This window comes from Abramis brama, assembly GCF_963993115.1.
Source record: "Abramis brama genome assembly, chromosome: 14".
Classification (NCBI taxonomy): domain Eukaryota; kingdom Metazoa; phylum Chordata; class Actinopteri; order Cypriniformes; family Leuciscidae; genus Abramis; species Abramis brama.
Genome location: NC_139976.1, coordinates 26003816 through 26028622, shown reverse-complemented (window position 1 = coordinate 26028622; position 24807 = coordinate 26003816). Strand labels below are relative to the sequence as shown.

The window sequence follows — 24807 nt, the reverse complement described above, 5'->3', positions numbered from 1 at the left end:
GGGGAAATTGCCAAGCAGCTTGGTGAAAAAAGGTCCACTGTTGGAGCAATCATTAGAAAATGGAAGAAGCTAAAGATGACTGTCAATCTCCCTCGGACTGGGGCTCCATGCAAGATCTCACCTCGTGGGGTCTCAATGATCCTAAGAAAGGTGAGAAATCAGCCCAGAACTACACGGGAGGAGCTGGTCAATGACCTGAAAAGAGCTGGGACCACCGTTTCCAAGGTTACTGTTGGTAATACACTAAGACGTCATGGTTTGAAATCATGCATGGCACGGAAGGTTCCCCTGCTTAAACCAGCACATGTCAAGGCCCGTCTTAAGTTTGCCAATGACCATTTGGATGATCCAGAGGAGTCATGGGAGAAAGTCATGTGGTCAGATGAGACCAAAATATAACTTTTTGGTCATAATTCCACTAAACGTGTTTGGAGGAAGAAGAATGATGAGTACCATCCCAAGAACACCATCCCTACTGTGAAGCATGGGGGTGGTAGCATCATGCTTTGGGGGTGTTTTTCTGCACATGGGACAGGGCGACTGCACTGTATTAAGGAGAGGATGACCGGGGCCATGTATTGCGAGATTTTGGGGAACAACCTCCTTCCCTCAGTTAGAGCATTGAAGATGGGTCGAGGCTGGGTCTTCCAACATGACAATGACCCGAAGCACACAGCCAGGATAACCAAGGAGTGGCTCTGTAAGAAGCATATCAAGGTTCTGGCGTGGCCTAGCCAGTCTCCAGACCTAAACCCAATAGAGAATCTTTGGAGGGAGCTTTAGAATCTTTAGATTATGTCTCTCACAGTGGACATGCACCTACGATGACAATTTCAGACCCCTCCATGATTTCTAATGGCGCTTTTCCATTACCAATACCAGCTCGACTCGACTCGCCTCGCCTCAGCTCGGCTCGGCTCGCTTTTCGCTCCGTTTTCCATTGCAGATAGTACCTCCACAATAGTACCTGGTCATCATAGCGACGCCGCAGGAAACTGCCGTGACTTAATCTTTTACGCGAGACGCGCCCGCTACCCACACACACAGGACAATGGAGGAAATCGAGTGTATGCTGTTTTTGGATGTTTTTGTTTTTGCTGTTTTTTATTCAGGATACTGCGTCTGGCGCGTGCAATGATGACGCAGTGAATAGTGACGATTCTCTCTGACCAATCAGCAGTCTGCCGTGATTTCACGTCACATTTTAGTATCGCCTCAGCTCGCCTCAGCCCGCTTAGAACCTCGCCGGAGGTGGTACGAAAAAAAGTACCTGGAAGCAGGTACAGGTACAACTTTTACACAGTGGAAAACCAAACAAAGCCGAGTCGAGTCGAGTCGAGCCGAGCCGAGCCGAGCCGAGCTGGTACTGTGTAGTGGAAAAGCGCCATAAGTGGGAGAACTTGCAAAATAGCAGGGTGTTCAAATACTTATTTTCCTCACTGTGTATATATATATATATATATATATATATATATATATATATATATATATATATATATATAGACACACACAGTGGTGGTCAGAATTAATGGCACCCCTCGTAAATATGATCAAAAATGGCTGTAAAAAAATGTATCTGCATTGTTTATCCTTTTGATCTTTCATTAAAAAAATTCGCAAAAATCAAACCTTTCATTGAAGTAAAAGAATTGAAAGTGGGGAGGAAATCACATTATGAAATAAATGTTTTTCTCCAAAACACGTCGGCCACAATTATTGGCACCCCTAGAATTTTTTACGAGTAAAGTATCTCTGAAGTATATTCCCATTAATATTTACCTTTATTTAGCACACCAGGGTGACTAGGAACATGAAATTGTCTAGCTATGACTTCTTGTTTCACAGGAGTTTTAAATGTGACGAATACACAAAGGCCACATTTCTTTAATCATCCATCACAATGAGTAAAACCAAAGAATATAGTTCTGATGTGCATCAAAAGATTGTTGAGCATCGCAAAATAGAAAGTGGCTGTAAGAAAATAGCTAAAGAATTGAAAATCCCCATTTTGACCTTCAGGGCAATAATTAAGTTCCAATCAACTAAAGATGTTACGAATCTGCCAGGAAGAGGACGTGTGTCTATATTGTCTTAATGCACGGTGAGGAGGAAAGTTAGAGTGGCCAAAGACTCTCCAAGGATCACAGATGGAGAATTGCAGAGATTACTTGAGTTTTGGGGGTCAGAAAGCCTTAAAAAAATGATCAAACAACCCTTACCCAACCACAAATCCTCCTCGCTCCTCCAAAAATAAACTCCAGCATATTCAGTTGTCAGACATGACTGAAACTTCAAAAGGGACCGGAAAAAAAGGGCTTTTTGGCAGCAAACCCACCAGATGTGTTTGTTGAAAACAGGGATAAAAAGTACCCCATGCCTACGGTTAAATATACTGCTGGATCTTATGTGTTGTGGGCCTATTTTTTTGCTGGAGGTCCTGGACTTCTTGTTCAGATACATGGTATTATGGATTCTAGCAAATACCAACAGATAAAAAATCAAAACCTGACTGCCTCTGCTAGAAATCTTATAATGGGCCGTGGTTGGATCTTCCATCAGGACAACGGTCCAAAACAAACATCAAAATCAACACAGAAATGGGTAACTGAGCACAAAATGAAGCTTCTGCCATGACCGTCCCAGTCCCCTAAACTGAACCCTATAGAAAATGAGTGGGGTGAACTGAACAGAAGAAGCACCAACATGAACTTGTGAATCTGAAGGATCTGGAGAGATTCTGTATGAACGAATGGTCTCTTATCTGTTGTCAGTTATTCTCTAAACTCATCAGGCATTATAGAAGAAAACTCAGATCTGTTATCTTGGCAAAAGGAGGTTGCAAAAAGTATTTAATAACAGGGAGCCAATAATTATGGCCAGCGTGTTTTGGAGAAAAGCATTTATTTTATAATGTGATTTACCCCCCACTTTCAATTCTTTTACTTCAATGAAAGGTTAAATTTTTAATAAGCATATATATAGATATATATATATATATGATATTAGTACAACGGGCCTAAAGGCACACCCTAAGAAAAATTAACATTTATGTATCAACATTTATGTATCAACAATTATGTATGAACAATTTTGTGTAAAAATAAATCATAAAAAAGGTTTGTTTAAAAATCTTATAAATATATGAGGTGGCAAGGTGGGCCTTTTACCCCACACATGGGGTCAAAGGCCAACCAGCATGGGGCAAAAGGCACAAAGTATTGATACAAATACTTAGGCTAAAAAAATTAATACGTGTTCAAAACAATCACTTTAACAAAGTTTGCACTCTTTTTGGGTTTTTTTGATAAATGAGACTTATTTTTTTCAATAAATGTACTGTCATTTAAAATGTTCATTTTAAAAATACAGAAATAAAATAATTTTTAAAAGTAATGATTCTGAAAGCATTGAATGAGATCCCATAATAATTTAATAAAGCTTTACAGTAGTAACAAAAAAATATATTTTATTATGATATTAGTTTTTTTAACTTGTTTACACTTTCTGAAACCGTCTTCATTTCTCGACACAATACACACAAAACATACACGCATGCAAAACGTCACGCATCTCTTGCAAAAGCAAACCCTTCATTCAAAACTATTTTATCTCTTCTAAAAATTGTTTCATTAAACACACAAACCATCAATTGATTAGCCATATAAATGTTACAATGTGGTGAGTAGGCAAGATGACAAAGAAGATTCAAAAACAAAACTTTATTAATAATCCAAAAACTCTGAATGAACATGCTGGAGAATAACACAAACCACATAATGCATAAACGAGAACTGACCAAGAACAACTGAAACACCACGATATATAAAGGGGTAGAACAAAGGAAAGTAAACTAGACGTGAAACTATTATGTAACTACAGAAACAAACAAGGTGAAGTGAACATAAACAGTTGGGAGAAAATAGAATGTGTATCAGTATATTGGATCTGTGCATTTGGTCTTAAAGTGACAGCACCCTAATACCTGCTGCCATCTGGCATTAATCATAATCTAACATGAGACAAAGAGAAAATCACTCACTGCTCTTGACTTGAATGACATTTGCTGCTTTAATAAAAATAAAAGCAAGTTTAATTCTTACAGTGAGGACTATGCTGTTTATTTAATTGTTAATTCTCTCGGTTTTTTACAGCACAATGCATTTAGGAAATTGTGACACAAGGATCAAGGGTTCAGCAACCAGTCAGTAATTACATTTTAAAAATTAAGAAATTAAATATATTTTTTTATTATTATTTAACACACATTCTGTTATTACTCTGGAGTACATTAAATGCGAGGTGTTTAGCATTCCAGACAAGCCTGGTGATGACAGCTTGATAGCTTGCTCAGTACATTAGCTGAAGAATCAGTGTGCATTATTTAACCATATTGATTCTTGTTTGTTAGGCCAGCAAATTCGTAAGTTGGTAAAGGATGGTCTGATCATAAAGAAGCCTGTAACTGTTCACTCTCGTGCCCGATGCCGCAAGAACACGCTGGCACGTCGTAAGGGCCGGCACATGGGTATTGGTAAGTGAAATGTTAATGTTTCTATGTAATTTTTTTCTTTGTTTTAAAATCAAACTGGTCGATGTCATTTTGATTTTCAGTGGTTGATTGGCTTGTTTCAATCTTAAATCTCAGGTAAGAGGAAGGGTACAGCTAATGCCCGAATGCCAGAGAAGCTTTGCTGGATGCGTCGCATGAGAATTCTACGTCGTCTCTTGCGTCGTTACAGGGAGTCCAAGAAGATTGACAGGCACATGTAAGTCATGTATTTGCTGTCTTTATTTATGCTTTAAGGTCCTTGCACACTGAGTCAGAAATTTTTGTATGCGTTTTTTTTTAATTCGTCATTCGGTGGCTCTGAATTGTCAAAGCACCTCTCAAAAGGCTATGGATGCGAAAAACGCAGAAAATCAAACCCGTATTTATTTAACGTGCGAAAATTTCGGATGAGAATTTCGGACTCAGTGTGCAAGGACTCTTAGTTAGTGATGCACCGATTGTGTTTGTGTACTCGTTAAACTGCTCCGATATCAACAACCGATATCACGCAGTGTGTACAGTGCTTGTGACAAAGAAATACCGACAACAGAGCAAGCAGAGAGCAGAGTGGATATATCAGAAAAGGATGTCTATGAAGTAAATGTATCGTAGTATTAAAATGTTAAACAAATTATATATTTATGCCTATAGCTGCTGTATAGCAGCACAGACGTGCAAGCTTGTCGAGCACACATCCCTTTTTCACAGACATTGCTGGAAAGCTTGCAGTTCGGTTGGATATGTAAATGGCAAAGAAGGTAAAACGAGGCACATATTACTAACATTAACTGACGGTAAAAAGAGAGCACGCACTTCTGTTGCATGCTCTTGATTGCTGATCGCTCACTCAGCACACATGCCTCATTTGGATTAAAACAATTGAATATGTAGGCCTAAGTAAAAACTTGAACTGTTACATGATTCATGTATAACGAGTGGTTCCCTACTTTAATTATAGGATGTTTACAGGACAAGAAGTTTACTGTGCTCAAGCATCCGAAGCGCGCGCCCAGAAAGCCATTGCTTGAATACTGCATCAAATGCTCTTTCACGTAATCTTGCGCTTGAACTGATGCATTCACACAAAATTATGTAAAAACGCCCATCTGTGCGAGTATCCTTTGTAAACATGGTTGTTTGTCTTAAGTGAACGTAAATTCAATGAAAAAATAAAACTCTGTGTAAAAGTATATTGGTCTTATCTCTCCTAAAGGGACCGGAGCTTGATGCACAACCTGCTGTGTTTTTAATGTTAATCAAACAACAAAGGACAAAGAAATCACTCACTGCTCTTGACTGAGTCTTGACTAACTTCAATAAAGATTTATCTATATTTAATTTGTACAGTGAAGACTATGCAGTGTTTACATTTGATTACTTTATTCAGATTCTATACCTGAAAACCTGAAAATCACTGTTTATCTTTGTTCTATTGTATTTATTTGTAATTTGATTTATTTGTTATAATTTTATTACTGACTGTTTACTTGTTTTAAATTTACATTTAGGTTAGTAGTTTTTGCTGTATCAAAATTGTAATAGAGAATTGTGATATTTCACTGGCATCCAAACATTTGAACCGCTGACCCAACCCGAAAGCAGCTCTAAATATGCACACTGCTATTAAAGTGCCCATATTATGCTATTTTAAAGGTTCCAAATTTAGTTTTGGAGGTTTCCTAAAACAGGTTTACGTGCATTGAAGTTAAAAAATAATACTCTCTGTGGTCATTAAAAACTCTCTGTGGTCATTAAAAATCCCAGGATGTCCTTCATAAAAGAGTAGGGGTGTAACCCCGGCATCCTGGCCAAATTTGCCCCTTGGCCTCTGTCCATCATGGCCTCCTAATCATCCCCATATACTGATTGGCTTCGTCACTGTCTCCTCTCTACCAATAAGCTGGTGTGTGGTGGGCGTTCTGGCGCAATATGGCTGCCGTCGCATCATCCAGGTGGATGCTGCACATTGGTGGTGGTTGAGGAGATTCCCCCCTTCTATGTAAAGTGCTTTGAGGTCTCAGAAAAAGCGCTATATAAATGTAACAAAAAAAACAAACAAAAAAAACTAATAATGACTATGATTGGGACAGTCAAATTACATAACATTATAAAGAGAACAATATTGTAATAAAACATTGTGAATTATTTGGGTTTAGTTGCCATGTTTCATTGCGTTGCTCCAGGAAGAGCGCGTCCACAACATGAGTCGCATTCTGACCCGCACGTAACTTAGTTCAAGTTCACTTGTACATTCGCATCATTTTGTGCAGATATAATTTGTAATATTATGTTTATTTTGTATATTATCTGATTTTTTAGTTAACACACTAGCAAAGGGCTTCAGTTTACCGATGTTCATTCAGCACTTGAGTGCACAGCTCAAACAGCAACGCACAACTTATAATAACTATGATTGGGACAGTCATATTACATGACATTGAGAACACTTTTAATAAATCGTTGTGAATTCTTTAGGTTTAGTTGCAGTTTTCAGCGTTTTGTTTCAGGAAGAGCACGTCCACAAGAGGAGTACACATTCTTACTAGCATGCATCTGAGGCGGTTTTATTAGGTGTTATATTTGATTATTACACAAGTAATTTAATAAATGATCAATCACATCGACTCATTTTACAATCCTACTAGCCCTTACTTTATTTAGATTAAAAACCCTTCTCATTCATTTGGCGAGGAACATGGCGTTTTGAGCAGCCTTTGCAGACCCTGTCACGCTGTTGCCATATGCCACTGCAGTAGACGCATATTGCAGTTTTAAGGCTAACGATTAGTCGATTAATTGATCGTTAATTTAAACGACAATCATGGGAATTTGTGTAAATTGACATCCCTACTCATAATTGTTGTGACATTGCACTTTTTTCAATGATTATCAAATAACTCATCGGATGAATCAGTCTCTAAATCCCTCCTTTCCGTGAGCCTACTCTGATTGGCCAGATGGCCCAGTCTGTTATGATTGGTCTACCGCTTACAGCGCTTGTCGGAAGCTAAACCCCCATTACCATAACTGAGTTTCAGTTCAGGAGGCTTCCCAAATCTCAGCATTTGTACACACTCTAAAAACAGTAATGATGGTGTTGATTCTTCAAGCGCAAGAAGACAAGATAAGACATGCAAACATGGCTGGGAGTGTCAGACCAACTGCAACAATGAGCAATTAAAGACATTTTTTTTAAGATGATTTTAGGCCAAATGGGTGAAAAAATCATACGGTCACTAATAATATGATTTCATGGTTTGTCACTTTTGACCAATAAGGTGGCACAGTTACGAAATTGATGTGGTGTGGTCAGAGTGAGGAGACAGTCACATACAAAGTTTACTGTCAATATGTCAAGGCATTGCAGAGATAAAGCCTGAATAGTCATTTTGGCATCATACTTCAACTTTGCTGCTGCGGTATATGAAAACAGTTTCGTCTACCAATACAAAATCCATAACTTTTTGTCGGCACGGTCAGGAGATGATACGATTCGATTTTGGTGAAAATCAGACAAATGGTCTAGGAGGAGTTAGAATAAGTAGGTTTTGAATGAAAACCAAGATGGTGGACAGGAAGTTCGGCCAAATATGGCAAACTTGGTATCTATGTTCTCTGCGTGACCTAAGGAATCTATTAAGATAAGTGTCATTACAAAAGACAAATTTATTCAAAAGTTATTAGCATTTTGGAAATTTTATTATAACTTTTTTACCACAAGGTGGAGCTGCCCCAGAACTGAGTACCTTCAAGGCATGGTGCCGATGACTCCTACCGAGTTTCGTAATGATATGCTAATGTGTTCATAAAGTATAGCATTTTATTTCACTATACTATATTGAAGTTAATGGCAATTTCATGTTTTGTTCTATTATAGCGCCAACTACAGGCTCAATCACACTATTTTTTTTGTCAGAGTGACATGTCAAATTTGGTGAAAATATCTCATTTCGTTTTGGAGTTTGCATTTTCTTGCCACTTTGTCATTTGGGCATTAGCATGTAGTCAACAACCTATGTTTCCAAACTTCTTACGGTGGTTTCGTCTCGATCGGTCTAACGGTTTCGAAGATATTGGCAAATGTTTAAGCGCTAAATTACAATGCTACACAAAGATTAAGGCAAAGCCTAACATGTTTGGTATCATTGGAATCTGAAAGGATTCAGGAAACGAACTGTGCGTTCACACCGCCGCCGACGAGAGCGTCAAAGTGGCCGGAAGTCATTCATTTTCAATGAGAGCCGGCGGCGCGTCTTGGACGGTGAGAGCGGCGAGGAGAGTTATGGTAATAAGCTATGACGCGGTTCGGCAGCAACCAATCAGAATGTAGAAGTCCTCTGCCTGAGAGGATTCCAGTCTGCCCAAATACTGATCAACATGCTTATTTTCTTTGCGGCCCTTTAAATAAAGTTTAAAAAAGATCACGCCTTCGATCTACGTCAGAGCGTCCCCGAATCTTTCTCCGGTGTCGTTGGCAGGGCGGCGAGAGCGAATTTTGCTGCTCTCGCCGGCGGTGGTGTGAACGTACAGTAAGAAGATGACTCCCGTGAAAATAAGTCAACCATACCCAGAGTTATAAGCATTTGAGAAAAAAAAATTGCCACTCGGTGGCGCTAGTTCGAAACTTCTCAGGCTCCTTCAGGGCATCGTATTGATGACCCATTCCGAGTTCCCAAACGATACGTTCATGTGATCGTTCAGAACATACGGACAAATCGTTCAGAAATTATAAGCAAAAATAGCCATTTTTCGTATCTCCAGACCAGTAGGTGGTGCTGCTCTGAAACATAGCATGTTGCCTCAAGTCATGCTTGTGATGATGTACCAAGTTTGGTCTGAATGCGATAAAGCGTTGCGGAGATAAAGCCTTAGTGCTGCGTTCACACCGAACGAGAATTGAGCGTCTGGAGCGAGTGATTTCCATGTTAAGTCAATGTAAAGATGTGTTGACGTGCACCTGGAGGTCCTGCGGCGCGATAATGCGTTTAGAGCAGCGCGATGGACGCTATTTCCATAGACAGTAAAAGAAATGAACACAGCGACCCCATTAGATTCAACGGAGACAAGTGAAGTCAATTAGAAGCACTCACTTCCTGATGGCTGACCGTACTGCGCAGACTCAAACTGAGCTTGACGACGTAGATGTCACGTGAGCAAACTGTCTGTCTTCTAGTAGCTGTGCCAAGAGAAATCTGAATCATTCCCTTCTGAAACTTGCAGAGACGGAGAGCGTGAGTAGGAGGTGTCCATGAGCTAGGAGCAGTGTCCATTTTGCTAAGTATTCTGATGAATTATTTTGTCATTTTGCCTCCACGTCCCCCCGATTGCGCGCGAGCTTCTCCTCCTGTCCATACGGTAATTTCTGTACTGTGTGACAGAGAGTCGCGTTTATGACGCAGTCGTTAGCCTATTTTTACAAAAACTGTTTCTACTGGGCCATAACGTAAGATACAAGGTAATGGAGCCTTTTATACATTTTCGTGTTTCTTTAGAAATAAACAATGGACAAATGGAGTCTTTAAACGCCTCAGATGTAAAGTTATTCGCTGTCAAAGTGACGCCAAAATGAATGGGAGTCAATGGAATGCTAACAGCAGGTGGGGGTCTGCTAATCAATGGCGGTGCCCGGGGAAGCTTCAATGTTTTCCGGAACACTGCCCCCCTGGCTATTTCGCCTCATTCGCGAATCCAGTTCACGCGAAAGAGGCGAATTGAGCGTATGGCGCGATATGCGCGAGTGATTTTATTTGGTGCTTTTTGTACATTCACGCGTTTGAAGCGAATTTACTTCACGTGGTGAAGTAAAAACAAAGCAAATCTTCTATCAAAGATCTTTAATCTTTTATCTAATATTCCATATCTAAATGTAGATTATGTGAAACATTATTATTCTAATGTAAAAACAACCAGCATACTTTAGTGAATAAGGACATAGTTCGTGTCTGGACAGTCTTGTGTGAGAAAAAAAAAAAAATCACAGGACAGGTTTTGGAGGCTGGCTCCATTTATCATCAAAACAAAAATAAATTACAGATTATTTTACAGTAATAACCTGAACAAAGAAATGGCACATCAGTTATGTGGCAGTTATTCAGGACATCAAAGAAGGAATGACATTGTTCAGCTATGTTAACTATGAATGTGACACTGAACACTTGCAGTCATACATTTCTGAATGAGATGAAGAAAAACTCCAAATATGGGATTGTTTACCATGTTATATTAATAATAGGACTACTAATAATGTATGATTTTATCATTTTTTTGACTCAAGGTCTAAACGTGGTCTAAATGTGCATGTTGTGGTGGACAAGCACTTGCCCCTCCCACAAGAAGCGAATTTCACCTCGAACGCGCGTGCGTCTATTTTGCTTCAAACGCTCGCTTTATACGCGCGAGTGGATTCAAAATGTTCAAGCGCCCAACTAGACACGATAGAAGAGAATTTGACGCTCAATTCGCATTCGGTGTGAACGCAGCATAAGTCTGTTTTCGCAAGCGCTACATAAAATTAGTTTGTGCTGTATTCAAGAACGGTTTGACGAATCAACTTGAATTCCATAACTTTTTGTCGGCATGGTCTGAAGATGATTTGGTTCAATTTACATGAAAATCGGAGCAACTGTCTAGGACGAGTTTGAAAAAGTAGGTTTTTCAAAAAATTCATGACGGAAAATTGCGTCATAGGATGCAATCGAATCGGCTTGAGCTAAGGAATCGGAGGAAAAAAGAATTTTGTTTCTAGCCGTTAAGGTTCAAAAGTTATTAGCATAAACAAGTGCAAATTTGGACAGTTGGTGGCGCTAGAGGGATTGAGTTAGAGACTCCAAATGTGCTATGGTGACTGTTCAGACTGTCCTCTATCAGTGTGCCAAATTTCATAACTTTCCTGCAAGCGGTTCTATGGGCTGCCATAGACTTCCATACAAAAGAAGAAGAAGAAACGGAAGAATAATAACGCCAATGATTTCAAGAGGTGCCAACCTCAGTGCTTGGCCCATAATTATAATTTAATAAATTGAAAATCTTCGACATGCTGACAAACTCATGAGAATGCAGATTATCACTGTTTTATGGCTGCCAATTGATTAAAACAGTGAATAATGATCTCTGTATTAATTATCTTGAGTCTGCTGAAATTCTTTCCAACTGTGCATTCTGAATAATAAATAGGCTAAATATATTTATCCACTAAGCTGCAGCAGTCTTATATGCTACAGTCTTCTCATTAAGTTTTTTTTTTCTTCTTTTTTTTCTGACATTTCATACCTGTTGGGTTTACATTTTTAAATGAAATTGACTATTAAAAGGATTGCTTGTGTGCACTGGTGTTTATTCCAGTCTTTTAAAATAGTTGGATGAATGAATGCTCGTGACGTGCCTGTAACGATGTTAAATAGGCTAGGCTATTTAATCAATAACGTACACAGCGTAGAGGAGAATGACAGTCAACTACTTTGAATATTATAGCATTTTGGGCATAAACATGTAAATAGTGAAAAGATTGACATTGAAAAATGACACAGAATGATTAAAATATTTAATCCAAATAAATAAATGTTCGTGGTCCATACTGATGTTATTCATCTGTTCTCATACACTTCAGCGTTGCGGTCACTAGTTTAGACGAACACTGACACCCTGTGGTGAAATAATGGTGTATTTTTGACACTCGCTGCTTTCTCAGATCGGATTGGGTTGGATTAAAACTTCCATGTTCTGATAAGTTTGGAAAATTCTGCACACAATAAACATAATATACCTTCTCCTGTCAATAAAAATTGGGAAATTTTTTTTATCTTATTGCGGACACTCATTTTAGGTGGCGTTTGTTCAACTCATTGACCACAGTACATTGAAAGTAAACATAACCGGAAATAAGTGAGAGGTACTATTTCCAAACGAAAGTGCGTCACGAAGCTCAGTGCAAGTGGTCCATAGATCAGAAAGTTACATTTTTGGTCAACTGTCCATTTAGCATAATTTTTTACTTTTCGCGTTATGCATGTTAATAAGACTTGCCTTGTTGCTACTGTGTTCTCCTTGTGTGTCAACATTACTCTGTAGTTTTTCATCACTGTGTCAAGAGCTCTCTCCATGTGTGGTAGCCACCTGGTTCCTCCTAAATTAGTGGGCTTCCATACTAGGGTTGTGACGAGACACTTGTCTTATCTCACGAGACGAGACAAGATTGGGTTCACGAGAACGAGACAAGATTTTTGCACAATATTTTATAGAAATCCTCAGACAAAATTCATGACTGGAAAAATGCATTTTGAAATGTTTTAACTAAATCATCTTGTAATGAATGTCATTTCAGTTCTACTTTATGAGTAGAGCGCAACGTTATACACATCTGTCTAACGCATTTACATAGAAAAACAATAGAAAAGTAGCATTGGAATGGAAAAATGCGTTCTGTGTGAACCGCCCCTAAGACATATCAGACGCTCTGTTGCGCAACGAATCCTCTGCCATCATCAAGTGATCAGTGAACTGTGATTCCTGCTGCACTGTCACAAGGTGCGTTTCCATTACAGATTTGCGCAAAACTTTTGTGAGCGGCACATATGAGGTGTTTCTGGGTGTTTCTCCCTCATATCTGCTTCGAGGTCTTGATTGTGGCATTTATTTGAGGTTTAGAATCCATTATTCCTGTAATTATTTTGTTTTATATGAATTTAATAAAGAACTGTCTCATATTCTGTCCAAACATACTGCGTCTACGTCAGGTGACCTGTAAATGCGCTAAAACTGTTTCCATTGCAGTTTTGCGAAATTATTTCTTTTTCGAATTGTCTGAAAAACCACCTCATGCGAGCGTAAAAACTTTTTTGCGATAAATGGGAGGGTTTTTTTCGATTGCAACTCGTGCTGGATGAGCAGAGCAGATGTTTACAATGGTTTTTATTTTTATAAACAGCAAAACGACAGTGGAAGCAATGTAATGTGAATGTTTTGGGGTGCTAATTTCACCCTCATGCACCGTCATGGCGATGTCGTGAGACAGCTTTTCACTCAACGAGAAATCTTGTCACATTTCGTCTCGTGAGATCTCGTGGCACCGCTATTCCATACCTTTTGTTGTAGCATATTCCCAACCTCCTTTAACTCTAAGCTTTTGGAGAATAATGATACTGCTTATATAGCCCATTCAGCATATGTCACCTGCAACATGTAATATTTGTTAGTCTGTGTCAATTGATATAAGAGAAAGATTAAACAAAATGAGATTAAGTATAAATACTTACTCTCCTCATTTTTTCATGGGCATTGATTGTATTAAGAGCAGCCAGCTCTAATCCATGTCCTAAACAGTGGATATTAATAAGGTGCGAAACATCCTGCCTCAGCAATTTTGCAACACCTCCATGCTTCCCCACCATTACAGCTGCACCATCTGAGCCAAATCCAACCAACCATTCTTTCCAGTCAAGAAGATCTGCTTTCTGAAGAGCTGAAGCAAGATGAGAGGTCAATTACATGGCATCATTACAACACTTTTCTTGCAAAATATGTTTACATATAACCATTTTTGATGGAGTCTTCCACTCCAATGAAGATGTTTTTGGGAATACCTTTGTGGAGGATTCGAACATGCACACCCTCCAACTCTCTTACACTTGAATCTGTAGAAGAATCTGCCAGCACACTAATGAGGTGGGCTGCCTTAATGTCATTCAGGACATCTTCCCTCAAAAATAACGTCTGAATCTAGAATTAAAATATTAAAAAAATGTTAAATGTATTATAGGTAGAATTTATAGTGTAATACAAACAAATAGCAATATGGAAAACGTGCAGATATTTTAATTCAGTTCTAAATGATTTAACAAAAGGTGGCTCGCTTAACGTTAGCTGACTTTGTAATTATTAGTAATTTCATTAAATGTTTTTAAATTATCCAAACTAGACTTGCAGCTGGTTGGAAGCTAGGTGGTGCTATGGGTAAAATTTTAGTACAATAGAACAAAAAAAATATGATTTCAAACTTTGAATTTTACTTAGTTTTTTTAAACCGACTATACATTATATATGGCTATTATATTGTTTCTTGTACTGTGGCAAGCCTTTATGTAAATGGTCTGAGGCTCTCTTCTTAACACTCAAACTGCAAAGGTCTGACAGAAATCGTATAAAAATGAATGAAGCTCTTTATGCTGGTGCCATGTGTTCCCCAGGTAAGCGACACACACGCACCCGGCCATCCACGTGATGTAAAAGAAAATGTGATTCATCAGACCAGGCCACCTTCTCCCATTGCTCCGTGGTCCAGTTCTGATGCTCACGTACCCACTGTTGCCACTTTCGGTGGTGGACGGGTCAGCATGGGCACCCTGACTGGTCTGCGGCTATGCAGCCCCATATGCAACAAAGTGATGCACTGTGTATTCTGACACCTTTCTATCAGAACCAGCATAACTTCTTGAGATATTTGAGCTATAGTAGGTCGTCTGTTGGTTTAGACCACACGGGCCAGCCTTTGCTCCCCACGTGCATCAATGAGCCTTGGCCGCTCTGACCCAGTCGTCTAGCCATCACAATTTGGCCCTTGTCAACCTCGCTCAAATCCTTACGCTTGCCCATTTTTCCTGCTTCCGATACATCAATTTTAAGGACAAAATGTTCACTTGCTGCCTAATATATCCCACCCACTAACAGGTGCCGTGATGAAGAGATAATCAGTTATTCACTTCACCTGTCAGTGGTCATAATGTTATGCCTGATGAATGAAAAACTTGAAAAATGATAAACATTAAATCAATGAATATTCATATTCTTTTGGTTTCTCTACCTTGTATATGTTAAAATTACAAATGCAGTGAAAATAGAGGTATTGGTGAGTACCAAAAATGAAAGTATATACTTATAATATTAAAATACTTAATCTTTTTCTTGTTCAGGTACCACAGCTTGTACCTCAGAGCTAAGGGAAATGTGTTCAAGAACAAGCGCATCCTCATGGAGCACATCCACAAACTGAAGGCTGATAAGGCTCGCAAGAAGCTGCTGTCGTAAGTAAAATTTAAAATTTTTTTTTTTTTTTTTCACTGCTCTAGAATAAAGTGAATAGTATTTGAATACTTCATTAAATTAAATAATGAAATATAAGTCAGTAATGTGAGGATGGGCTGTATTTTTGCTCTCTTATAGTGACCAGGCGGAGGCTCGTCGCTCTAGGACAAGGGAGGCCCGTAAGCGCCGTGAAGAGCGCCTGCAGGCCAAGAAAGAGGAGATCATTAAGACTCTGTCAAAAGAGGAGGAGACTAAAAAATGAACATTCATCTTATGTCAAACCCCGTTTCAGTTGTAATAAACAGCTACAAAACTCAAACCTGACTCTGTCCTATTTATGGATCCAAGCAGTGAAGGTTCTCACAAAATTGTGTATAATTATGCAAAATGTTTGAGGATAAAAAGACGTAATACCCTTCATACTAATTATTATTTAGAAATTATTAAACATTTGAAATGGCTGACCATTTTAAAATTGCAGAGAGATGAGGCAGTGTGTCAAATGTTTTGAGAATCAGCCACAGGGTGGTGCTATAATAAACATAATCAACCATCTTGCCTACACCAGTGCAAGTTTTGGCCTCTCACCACTACAGTCAGTCAATCAACATTTATTTGTATAGCGCTTTACAGCAACCGTCAGGTATCCAAAGTGCTTCACATCATAGAATAAAATAAAACATATCATACAATAAATACATATAACAGTCAAATCAAAAAAGAAAAGAAAAAGTTCAAAAGAAACCGGAAAAAGGAAATAGTCACACCACTACTGCGCATTAAAAGCCATTCTAAACAGGTGGGTTTTGAGTTTAGACCTAAAAAGAGTTTCATCTGCAATTGTACGAATATCAGGGGGTAACTTGTTCCAGAGTCTCGGGGCAGCAACTGCAAACACCTGATCACCCCATCGCTTATACTTTGACCTTGGGACTTCTAAAACCAGTTGATTTGAAGACCGTAACGACCGGCTGTGCTCACGCAGGGTTAAAATCTCAGTTAAGTACTCCGGGGCCAGGCCATTTAGGGCCTTAAAAACGAACAACAAAATCTTAAAATCTATTCTAAACTGCACTGGAAGCCAATGTAAAGTGAAGAGAACGGGAGTGATGTGTGCACGCCTAGATGTATTTGTTAAAGCTACACTGTGTAACTTTTTAAGTTGATTCTTAGCAAAAAAACACTTTGTTCTATCAAAAGTATATGTGCTCATTCATGTGTAATTACTTCCACCAACAAATAAAGTATTCTTGTAAGCGTAAAATCTGCCATTTATAATACATACGAGCGAGTCGCTCGAATGGCGGCAGCCATGTTGCGCCTCCATCTTGAAAATACATTCGCCAAAGAGGGACATACCTGGAAATTCTAGCTTCGCCTTTCGCATTTTACACTCAGTGACACCGTGACGAATGCGAGGGGGAGATTACTCGCGACTGCCAGCAGATTTGAAAGACAGCTGAAGATGGAGGATCACACCTATTTTCGAGGACATGTAGCAGAGTCGCCAAGGAAGCGAAAGAGAGAATTAAAACGTCAATGCGACAGGCAAATCAGCAAGACCAGAGTCAATACTGGAGTAACTTCCCAGATGGAAAGAGCTCATGAGGAGCAAAGATTTTAAAACGGACGCCGAAGTTGCCTGCTTTCTTCTCGACAGGTAATTCAGCCTATTTGTGTAAATTCAAAGTTTTATAGTTGCATGTCTAACCATAGCATGGTTGTTCATAACGCCAGATTGACCTCTAGTATAACTTGCGTTACTTTTCCTTGTGTCAATGGTGAAAAAGTATTGTTTACCTTGTAACATAAATCTGTGCTGCGACGGATCACAAGTGATGAATAGTTTTAAAGGCGCAATTTGGAAGCCATGTTAATCTTGGAATAATACGGCCACCGTAGGAGTTGAAACGCCCTCGGAATTGAAAGGAACAGAAACTAATATTCACTGGGTAGTCATATACAATTTCACCGCTAGATGGGGGAAAATATCACACAGTGTAGCTTTAAAAACCGAGCAGCAGCATTTTGCACAAGTTGAAGTTGTGAAATGGAGCTTTGATTTAAACCAACATAAAGAGCATTACAATAATCCAACCTCGAACTAATAAAAGCATGAATCACCTTTTCTAGATCATGCCTGTTAAGAAAAGGCTTAACTTTAGCTAGAAGACGAAGCTGGAAAAAACTCATTTTGACAACATTGCTGATTTGCTTGTCAAATTTCATGTTGCAATCAAAAGTAACCCCCAAATTTCTGACAGCAGGCTTAAGGTGATGATGATACACTCAGTTTTTGCTTTGTTTAAATTAAGAAAATTTTGTGACAACCACAACTTAATATCATTAATACAATTAAGTAGGGAGTCTAGTGCGACACTATCATTCGGTTTTAAAGGCAAATAAATCTGCAAATCATCAGCAGTGACAGTGAAAGGACAGGTTGTGCTTTCCTATAATACTCCCTAACGGCAACATATATAAAGAAAACAAGATTGGGCCAAGAATTGAACCCTGGGGTACCCCACAATAAAGAGCAGCTAACGAGGAGCATTCACCAATTATAACAGAGAAGCTCCTATTTGCTAAATAGGAGCTAAACCATTGAAGTGCCAAACCTCGAATGCCTACACAATGCTCAAGGCGAGAGAGGAGGACTGCATGGTCCACCGTATCAAACGCCGTTGTGAGGTCCAAAAGCACTAAAACAGCAGGATTCCCGGCATCCACAGACAATAAGACGGCAATATCATTATGTACTCTTAGCAGTGCAGACTCAGTACTGTGACGTGATCTAAAACCAGATTGAAATTTTTCAAGCAAAGAATTTTTCTGCATAAAGGCTTGTAACTGTATAAAAACATTTTTTTCCAAAACCTTTGACAGAAAAGGCAGATGAGAAACTGGTCTAAAATTAGAGAACACTGAAGGGTCAAGATTTGGCTTCTTAAGTAGGGGCCTGACCACAGCATGTTTAAATGCGGCTGGGACACATTTAATTAATTAAAGTGAGTAAACTCGACCCAATGGCGCTATTTAAAACTTCCTTCACTATCCTGGCTGGGACAATGTCTAACGGACAGTAGGTGGGTTTCATGTGTTGCACTACCTCAGAAAGCAGCGTAAGCGAAACTGGCTTAAAATCCTCAAAAACAGCAGAAAGCACAGGAGCAGCAGGTACAAACACGTTAAAATTAGCACTGCAGTTTTGCCTGACAGATGCTACTTTGTCAGTAAAATAACCGAGAAATTTCTCACATGTACTAATTAAATCCTCTGTCGGATTAGAGGTGCATGGATTCAACACAGAATTAATGGTATTAAATAAAACTCTAGGTTCATGGCAACTTCTAGTTATGACCGAAGAAAGATAATGCATCTTCGCCACCTTCACAGCCTTCTGGTATGCGGCTAGGCTGTCCCTTAAAGGTTGTATCAGCGATTTCAGGCCCAAACATAAATGATCACATTCATCTAATCTTTCCTAACGATCCGCTAGCTGCCCGCCCCATAAGCATGCCGTGGGTGACAGGGGTGGGTGTTGTGAGGTTTTCGCGTGCAGCCGTCCTAGGCAGCCGTGCACGAGCGCAAAACCTCACAACACCCACCCCTGTCGGTGATTGGTTGGAACACTATTTATTTTGGTTTTGAGTGTTGGTGAAACCAACTGTTTTTGTGTGCAGATTTCAGAGCCTAGGCTGCCTACAGAGATGCGTTTTTTTGACGGCATGCTTATGGGGCGGGCAGCTAGCGGATCGTTAGGAAGATTAGATGAATGTGATCATTTATGTTTGGGCCTGAAATCGCTGATACAACCTTTAATAAATCCAGTGATGTAAATAATTTGTCCTTCTTCCACCTTCGTTCGGCTTGTCTACAGTGTTGCCTAAGGGCTCTTGTGGTGTCATTTAGCCAGGGATCCACCTTAGGTTTAATAGATTTAGTCCGAAAAGGGGCAATAGAGTCTAGGATTTCAGTGCTTGTGGAATGAAACACAGAGAGAATATTATCTGGGGATGAAGGAGAGACCAGACCATTCATCGCAGTGCCTCTCACAACCACAGTGTGGTATCGAAAATGTCAACAAAGTAAATCAATCAGATAAAGATGGGAAGAGCTGGAAGCAAGAGATGAAGTGATGTTAAAAATGAGCAGAGCGTAGTTTATTACAGTACTCAACATTTGAAGTGGATCAAAAAGTTCATCGAAGTTGTCCTAAGACAAGACCTTAACCCTATCCCGTAATCAAATTATGTCCAGCTCCACCCTTTAGATTTAGAGGTGGAGCTGGACTAGGTCAAGCTCCACCCATTTGGCACTGAAGTTAGCGTCACTTGCTTGAAGCTGCACGCGCACATAGGTTGCTATTAGGAATCCTTAGGTCCTTCATCTGAAACCATACTATCCTTAAAGGAGTTATGACATGAGAAATCAAATTTTCCTTGTTCTTTTGATATATGTACCATTAAAACATCATGCAATTTTCAGAGCTTAAAACATTCTCAGTACAAAAAGCATTAAAAAAGGTGATTCAGGATTAGCAAATTTCTTAAATATTTTTTTTTTCAGTGTGGTAGTGTAAAACTGTACATTTATTGTCTATTACCACCCATTACTATTTATACCAATGACGGAAATGAGCTCAGAATTGCAAAATATGTGGCAGAGCATTGTTATAGTGCGACTATATTGTATTGCAGTAGGTTGCACTTTGATGTTAATACTAAATCAAAAGTAGTCAGCACAAAATTGATAATTGAAAAGGTTTAATTAAAGTATTTGGTTATGGTTACACTTGAATTGGTTTCATACAGTTAATTGAACCGAGCATGTATGTAGAATGTTACTTAGAAAGAGTTTATAAACGGGTGTGCATGCGTGGTCAAAATAAAGATGCGTACCAGAAAACGTGGAGGGAAGGGCTTTTGAGTACCAACATTTTTGGGGACAGGGACACGTTTACTTAATGGAATAGGTTTTTTCTCCATCTCTGGTAAGATAGCAATCATGATGACAAGTGTGTTCATTAATTTTAAGGGGTGCATGCAGAGAGAGGCGCGTTTCAGACAGCGCTTGAACACCAAATTGATCAACCTTGTTTTAAGAAAAACATGTTTTATCCGCGATTTTATGGGGGGAAAAAACTACACTACCCACAATCCTAAGCGTAGCAGCATCGTCTGCTGATTGGTCCAACTCGCTGTTACCATAGAAACGTTTACCTTACTGGCGAACGGCCCGCCGCTGTTGTTGTAGTCAGGGTGCGATTTGTGAAAAAAAAACAGAGGGGATGTTTTAAAACATTTTTATTCATAAAAATAAATCATGAGAACATGAACTTCATCACTGCATTTGCAGGAATTGTAAAATCTTTTTTCTTATTAACTCATGAAGTAGCCTGGCATTTATTTTAACGCAATATTTTTACTCTAATAGCTATCTTTCCCCACACATATGAACTCATGCACAACGAAAAAACATGCAAGAATTAAATCCCCCTCCCAGTATGAATAGTGCCACTCGGCTAGACATGTCAAAACACTTATTTATGAATGGCACATTACAGCGCTTTACTTAGTTTAATAGGCTAGGCTACTTCTATATATCAGCCTCTGCTGAACCACGGATTGATTGCAAAGTTAAACCATCACAGTAGAAACAGTTTTACTGCTGCTGTTAAAGTAATAACGTTAACTTTACATCGCGATGCTGAGCTACAGTGAAATTATAGAAAAGACAGATGCATTATCTGTGTTAGTCAATTCGCCTCATTCGCGCGAACTGGTCTACCGCGGTCTACTGGTTTACTGTACGTTCACACCGCCGCCGGCGAGAGCGGCAAAATTCGCTCTCGCCGCCCTGCCACCGACGCCGTAGAAAGATTCGGGGACGCTCTGACGTAGATTAGAATGCGTGATTTAGATAGATAGATTAGAATGCGTGCCGCGCTAAACGCCTCATATGCGCGAACTGGTCTACCACGCCGCGCTAAACGCCTCATTCGCGCCGCAGGACCTCTAGACGCGCGTAAACGCGTCTTTACATTGACTTAACACTGAAATATATATTTGAAATATACATTGAAATCCATTCCATTCTGAATAAAAAAACAACACAGTTTACATGCTTCGTCCTTGTTGCATTTTTCACTAAGATAATGATTAATAAATGCACGCACAATTATACGTGAACTTGATAAATGTTGCAGATATGTTTTACTATGCACAAAAAAAATGCCTTTCAACTTATGTGTGCAAAATTCAGAAGTAAATGAATGTGCAGCAATTAGTACAAATAAAAAGTCTGTAGGCCTACTATATGTGTTGTAGCCATTAAATAAGCTCATTTAGTTTCATATTTGTTAAAATAGTATAATGTTATTTTTTTTCCCCATCTATGTTGATTATGAAAAGTGAACAGCATGAATAAGATATGCGCAATATATCGAGAGACATGGAGTGGGTCAGACATGATTTTGACCACTTCATTAAGTTTTGTTTTGTAGAAAACCTTTCTTTAAAGTGAATTTCGTTTTGTATAAAGTGTATCTTAATTTTAATCAATTTTACATCAACGAATTGCCTGTATTTAATAAATAAGAAGCAAATATAGCAGACAATATAATCATAGAGGCGCCAGCACCGATCACTTGCATTGCATTGCACGTGAACTGGAGCACACCTCATCATAAATTAACCGAAACTCAGTTTATGCCTCACAGACATGAGAAATATAAAGAAAGCTTGAAATGTCTTTAAAGGAAACAATTCAAAACAAAAAGAAATAGGCAACTCTCAGATTATGTAATCCATGATGTGCATTTCTCTCTGCACGTTCACTACGGAGATGGCGATCGTCAGCTTCATCTTTGCAGTTGCAGCCGACACTGTTTATTGATAAAAATCAATGCACGCCTGTCACCTGATTTACAAATGCACATCTTGCTTGTTGCACGCACACATTATGTACATATTACGAAATAACGAAATATTATGTTGAAATAACATTATTAATAATAGCCTAATAAATCTTTAAGAATATTTGATTGAATGCTTAATGTTGTGCTTGTTCAATTACTGTTTAATTGTGATAATTAAAATAATTGAATATTAAATATTAAGTGGCCTGTTGCTCTTTTTTTTTTTTTTTTTACAATAACACAACACAGTGGTACCAGTATCTCATAACAGCACGTACAGCCATATAGGCTATATCATCTTACAATCTTTGGATATATATGTTCATACATAAGCATATAAAATGCAAAAATAATTATAATAAAAATAAAAATACAACAGGGCATATCAAAGTAAATACATAACAGGGACATTTTATAGACCAGTAATCAAAAGGATATATCAGTCACTAAGCATCTTCCAGAAAGTTCCACAGAGAGGACCAAGTGCGCCAGAAAACATCAGATCTTTGATGCAGATCGTGAGTAAGTTTTTCCAGAGGTAAAAGAGTAGCGACCTGACTCATCCACATATTAACTGAGGGTATTTGAGGAGTTGACCATAGTAATAATATAACATTTTTTGCTAAATATATACAGAAGTTCAACACCCTTTCTTTGTCACAGTCCAGGCACAGACCAGCTTTACAATTCAGAAGGTAAACATTTGGAGACATGGCAAAGGTCTTTCCAATAATCTTTTGAACAACCATGTGGATCTCTTTCCAGTAACCTTTGATTTTATCACAATCCCAAAACACATGCATCAGTGTGCCAATGTTCGACCTACATTTGAAAAATAATTGAGAAGAATTGGTGAATATTTTATGAAGCCGAACTGGAGTTAGATAGGTCCTGTGAATGAATTTATAATTTTGTTCCTGGGCCGAAATTGAGACGCCTTTGGGGAAAACACATGTACAAACAGATAACCACTCCTCATAACTAAAATTTGATCCTAAGTCATTTTCCCATATCATTCTCAAAGAATCAAAAGTTGAAGGACCAACATTAGACAGCAAAGAATATAACTCAGAGATCTTCTTCTTAAGAGTAATTGAAGAGAGAAGCTGTTTTTCCACTTCAGTAAGATCAAAACGTATATTACCTTCTTTTGAGTGTGACTCCAAAAAGTGCCGTAATTGAAGAAATTTATAAAAATCTTTACTGGGCAGGTTAAATTCCTGCTTTAATGACTGGAATGACCTCATTTGACCATTATCAAATAGATGACCAAACTCTGACAGTCCTCTCATCCTCCAGGTCAGAAGACCAATATTCTGTACGCTTGGGGAAAGATCAGGATTGAGTGCGATAGGAGACTTAAAAGATAACTTATTAGGAATAGCTAAATATTTCTTGACATCCTTCCACACCAAAAGAGTATTTGACACAGTGAAAATATTATTCAGAGACTCAATTTTTTGTATATTATGAACAAATGGCAGAGAGCATAACAGTCTAGGAAAGCATCTAGAATATTCAATCCCAGTCCAGCGTGAATCGGATCTGTTAAGAAACCAACTTAACGTGTTTAATTTGTGCAGACCAAAAATATAACTGAAAATTAGGGAGTGAAGCCCCACCCAGTTCCCTTGGTTTCATCAAAACAGAAAGTTAGAGTCTAGGTTTTTTATGATTCCAAATGTACTTTGAAATTGAAGAATTAATCCTTTAAAAAAAATCTGTACTTAAGTGACATGGCAAGTTTTGAAACAAAAAGTTAAATCTCGGAAGAATATTCATTCTTATAACATTAATCCTGCCAAAAAAAAATAATTTGGAAGAATCGACCAATCTGATAAGTTCTGATTAATTTTTGTAATTAACTGTGGGTAGTTGGCTTTATACAAATCAACCAAATTAGATGTTACATTGATTCCCAAATATTGAAATCTTGAAAGTGCTACATTAAAAGGAGATGTTGAAATGGCTACAGAGGGAACGTGCAAATACAAAGCTTGAGATTTGTCCAAATTAATCTTATATCCTGAGAAATTACTATATTTTTTTATTACGGCAAGAATTGCGTCAGTAGAGGTCTCAGGGTATTTAAGATAGAGCAGAACATCGTCTGCATAAAGGGATATACGATGTTCCTCTAGACCTATTTTAATACCATGTATATTAGTGTTGGTTCTCACAGCAACAGCCAGTGGTTCGATAACCAAAGAGAATAACAATGGCGAGAGTGGGCAGCCTTGACGACAGCCTCTGCTTATTGAAAATCTGTCAGACAACACTCTGTTCGAGTTGTCTTGAGCCATAGGGTTAGAGTATAAAAGTT

At 38.6% G+C, this 24807-nt stretch overlaps 1 protein-coding gene across 1 annotated transcript in view; it reads left to right on the top strand.

Annotated features, from left to right (window-relative positions):
* The window catches only part of LOC311095955 (large ribosomal subunit protein eL19-like), a 29872-nt gene extending 13988 nt beyond the window's left edge, over nucleotides 1-15884 (top strand). The window contains exons 3-6 of the mRNA XM_084134853.1: nucleotides 4409-4531; nucleotides 4646-4766; nucleotides 15454-15564; nucleotides 15704-15884. Coding sequence (XP_083990979.1) covers nucleotides 4409-4531; nucleotides 4646-4766; nucleotides 15454-15564; nucleotides 15704-15827 — 479 coding nt within the window. The 3' untranslated portion in view covers nucleotides 15828-15884. The remainder of the gene's footprint in view (nucleotides 1-4408; nucleotides 4532-4645; nucleotides 4767-15453; nucleotides 15565-15703) is intronic.
* The last annotated feature ends 8923 nt before the right edge of the window (nucleotides 15885-24807 follow it).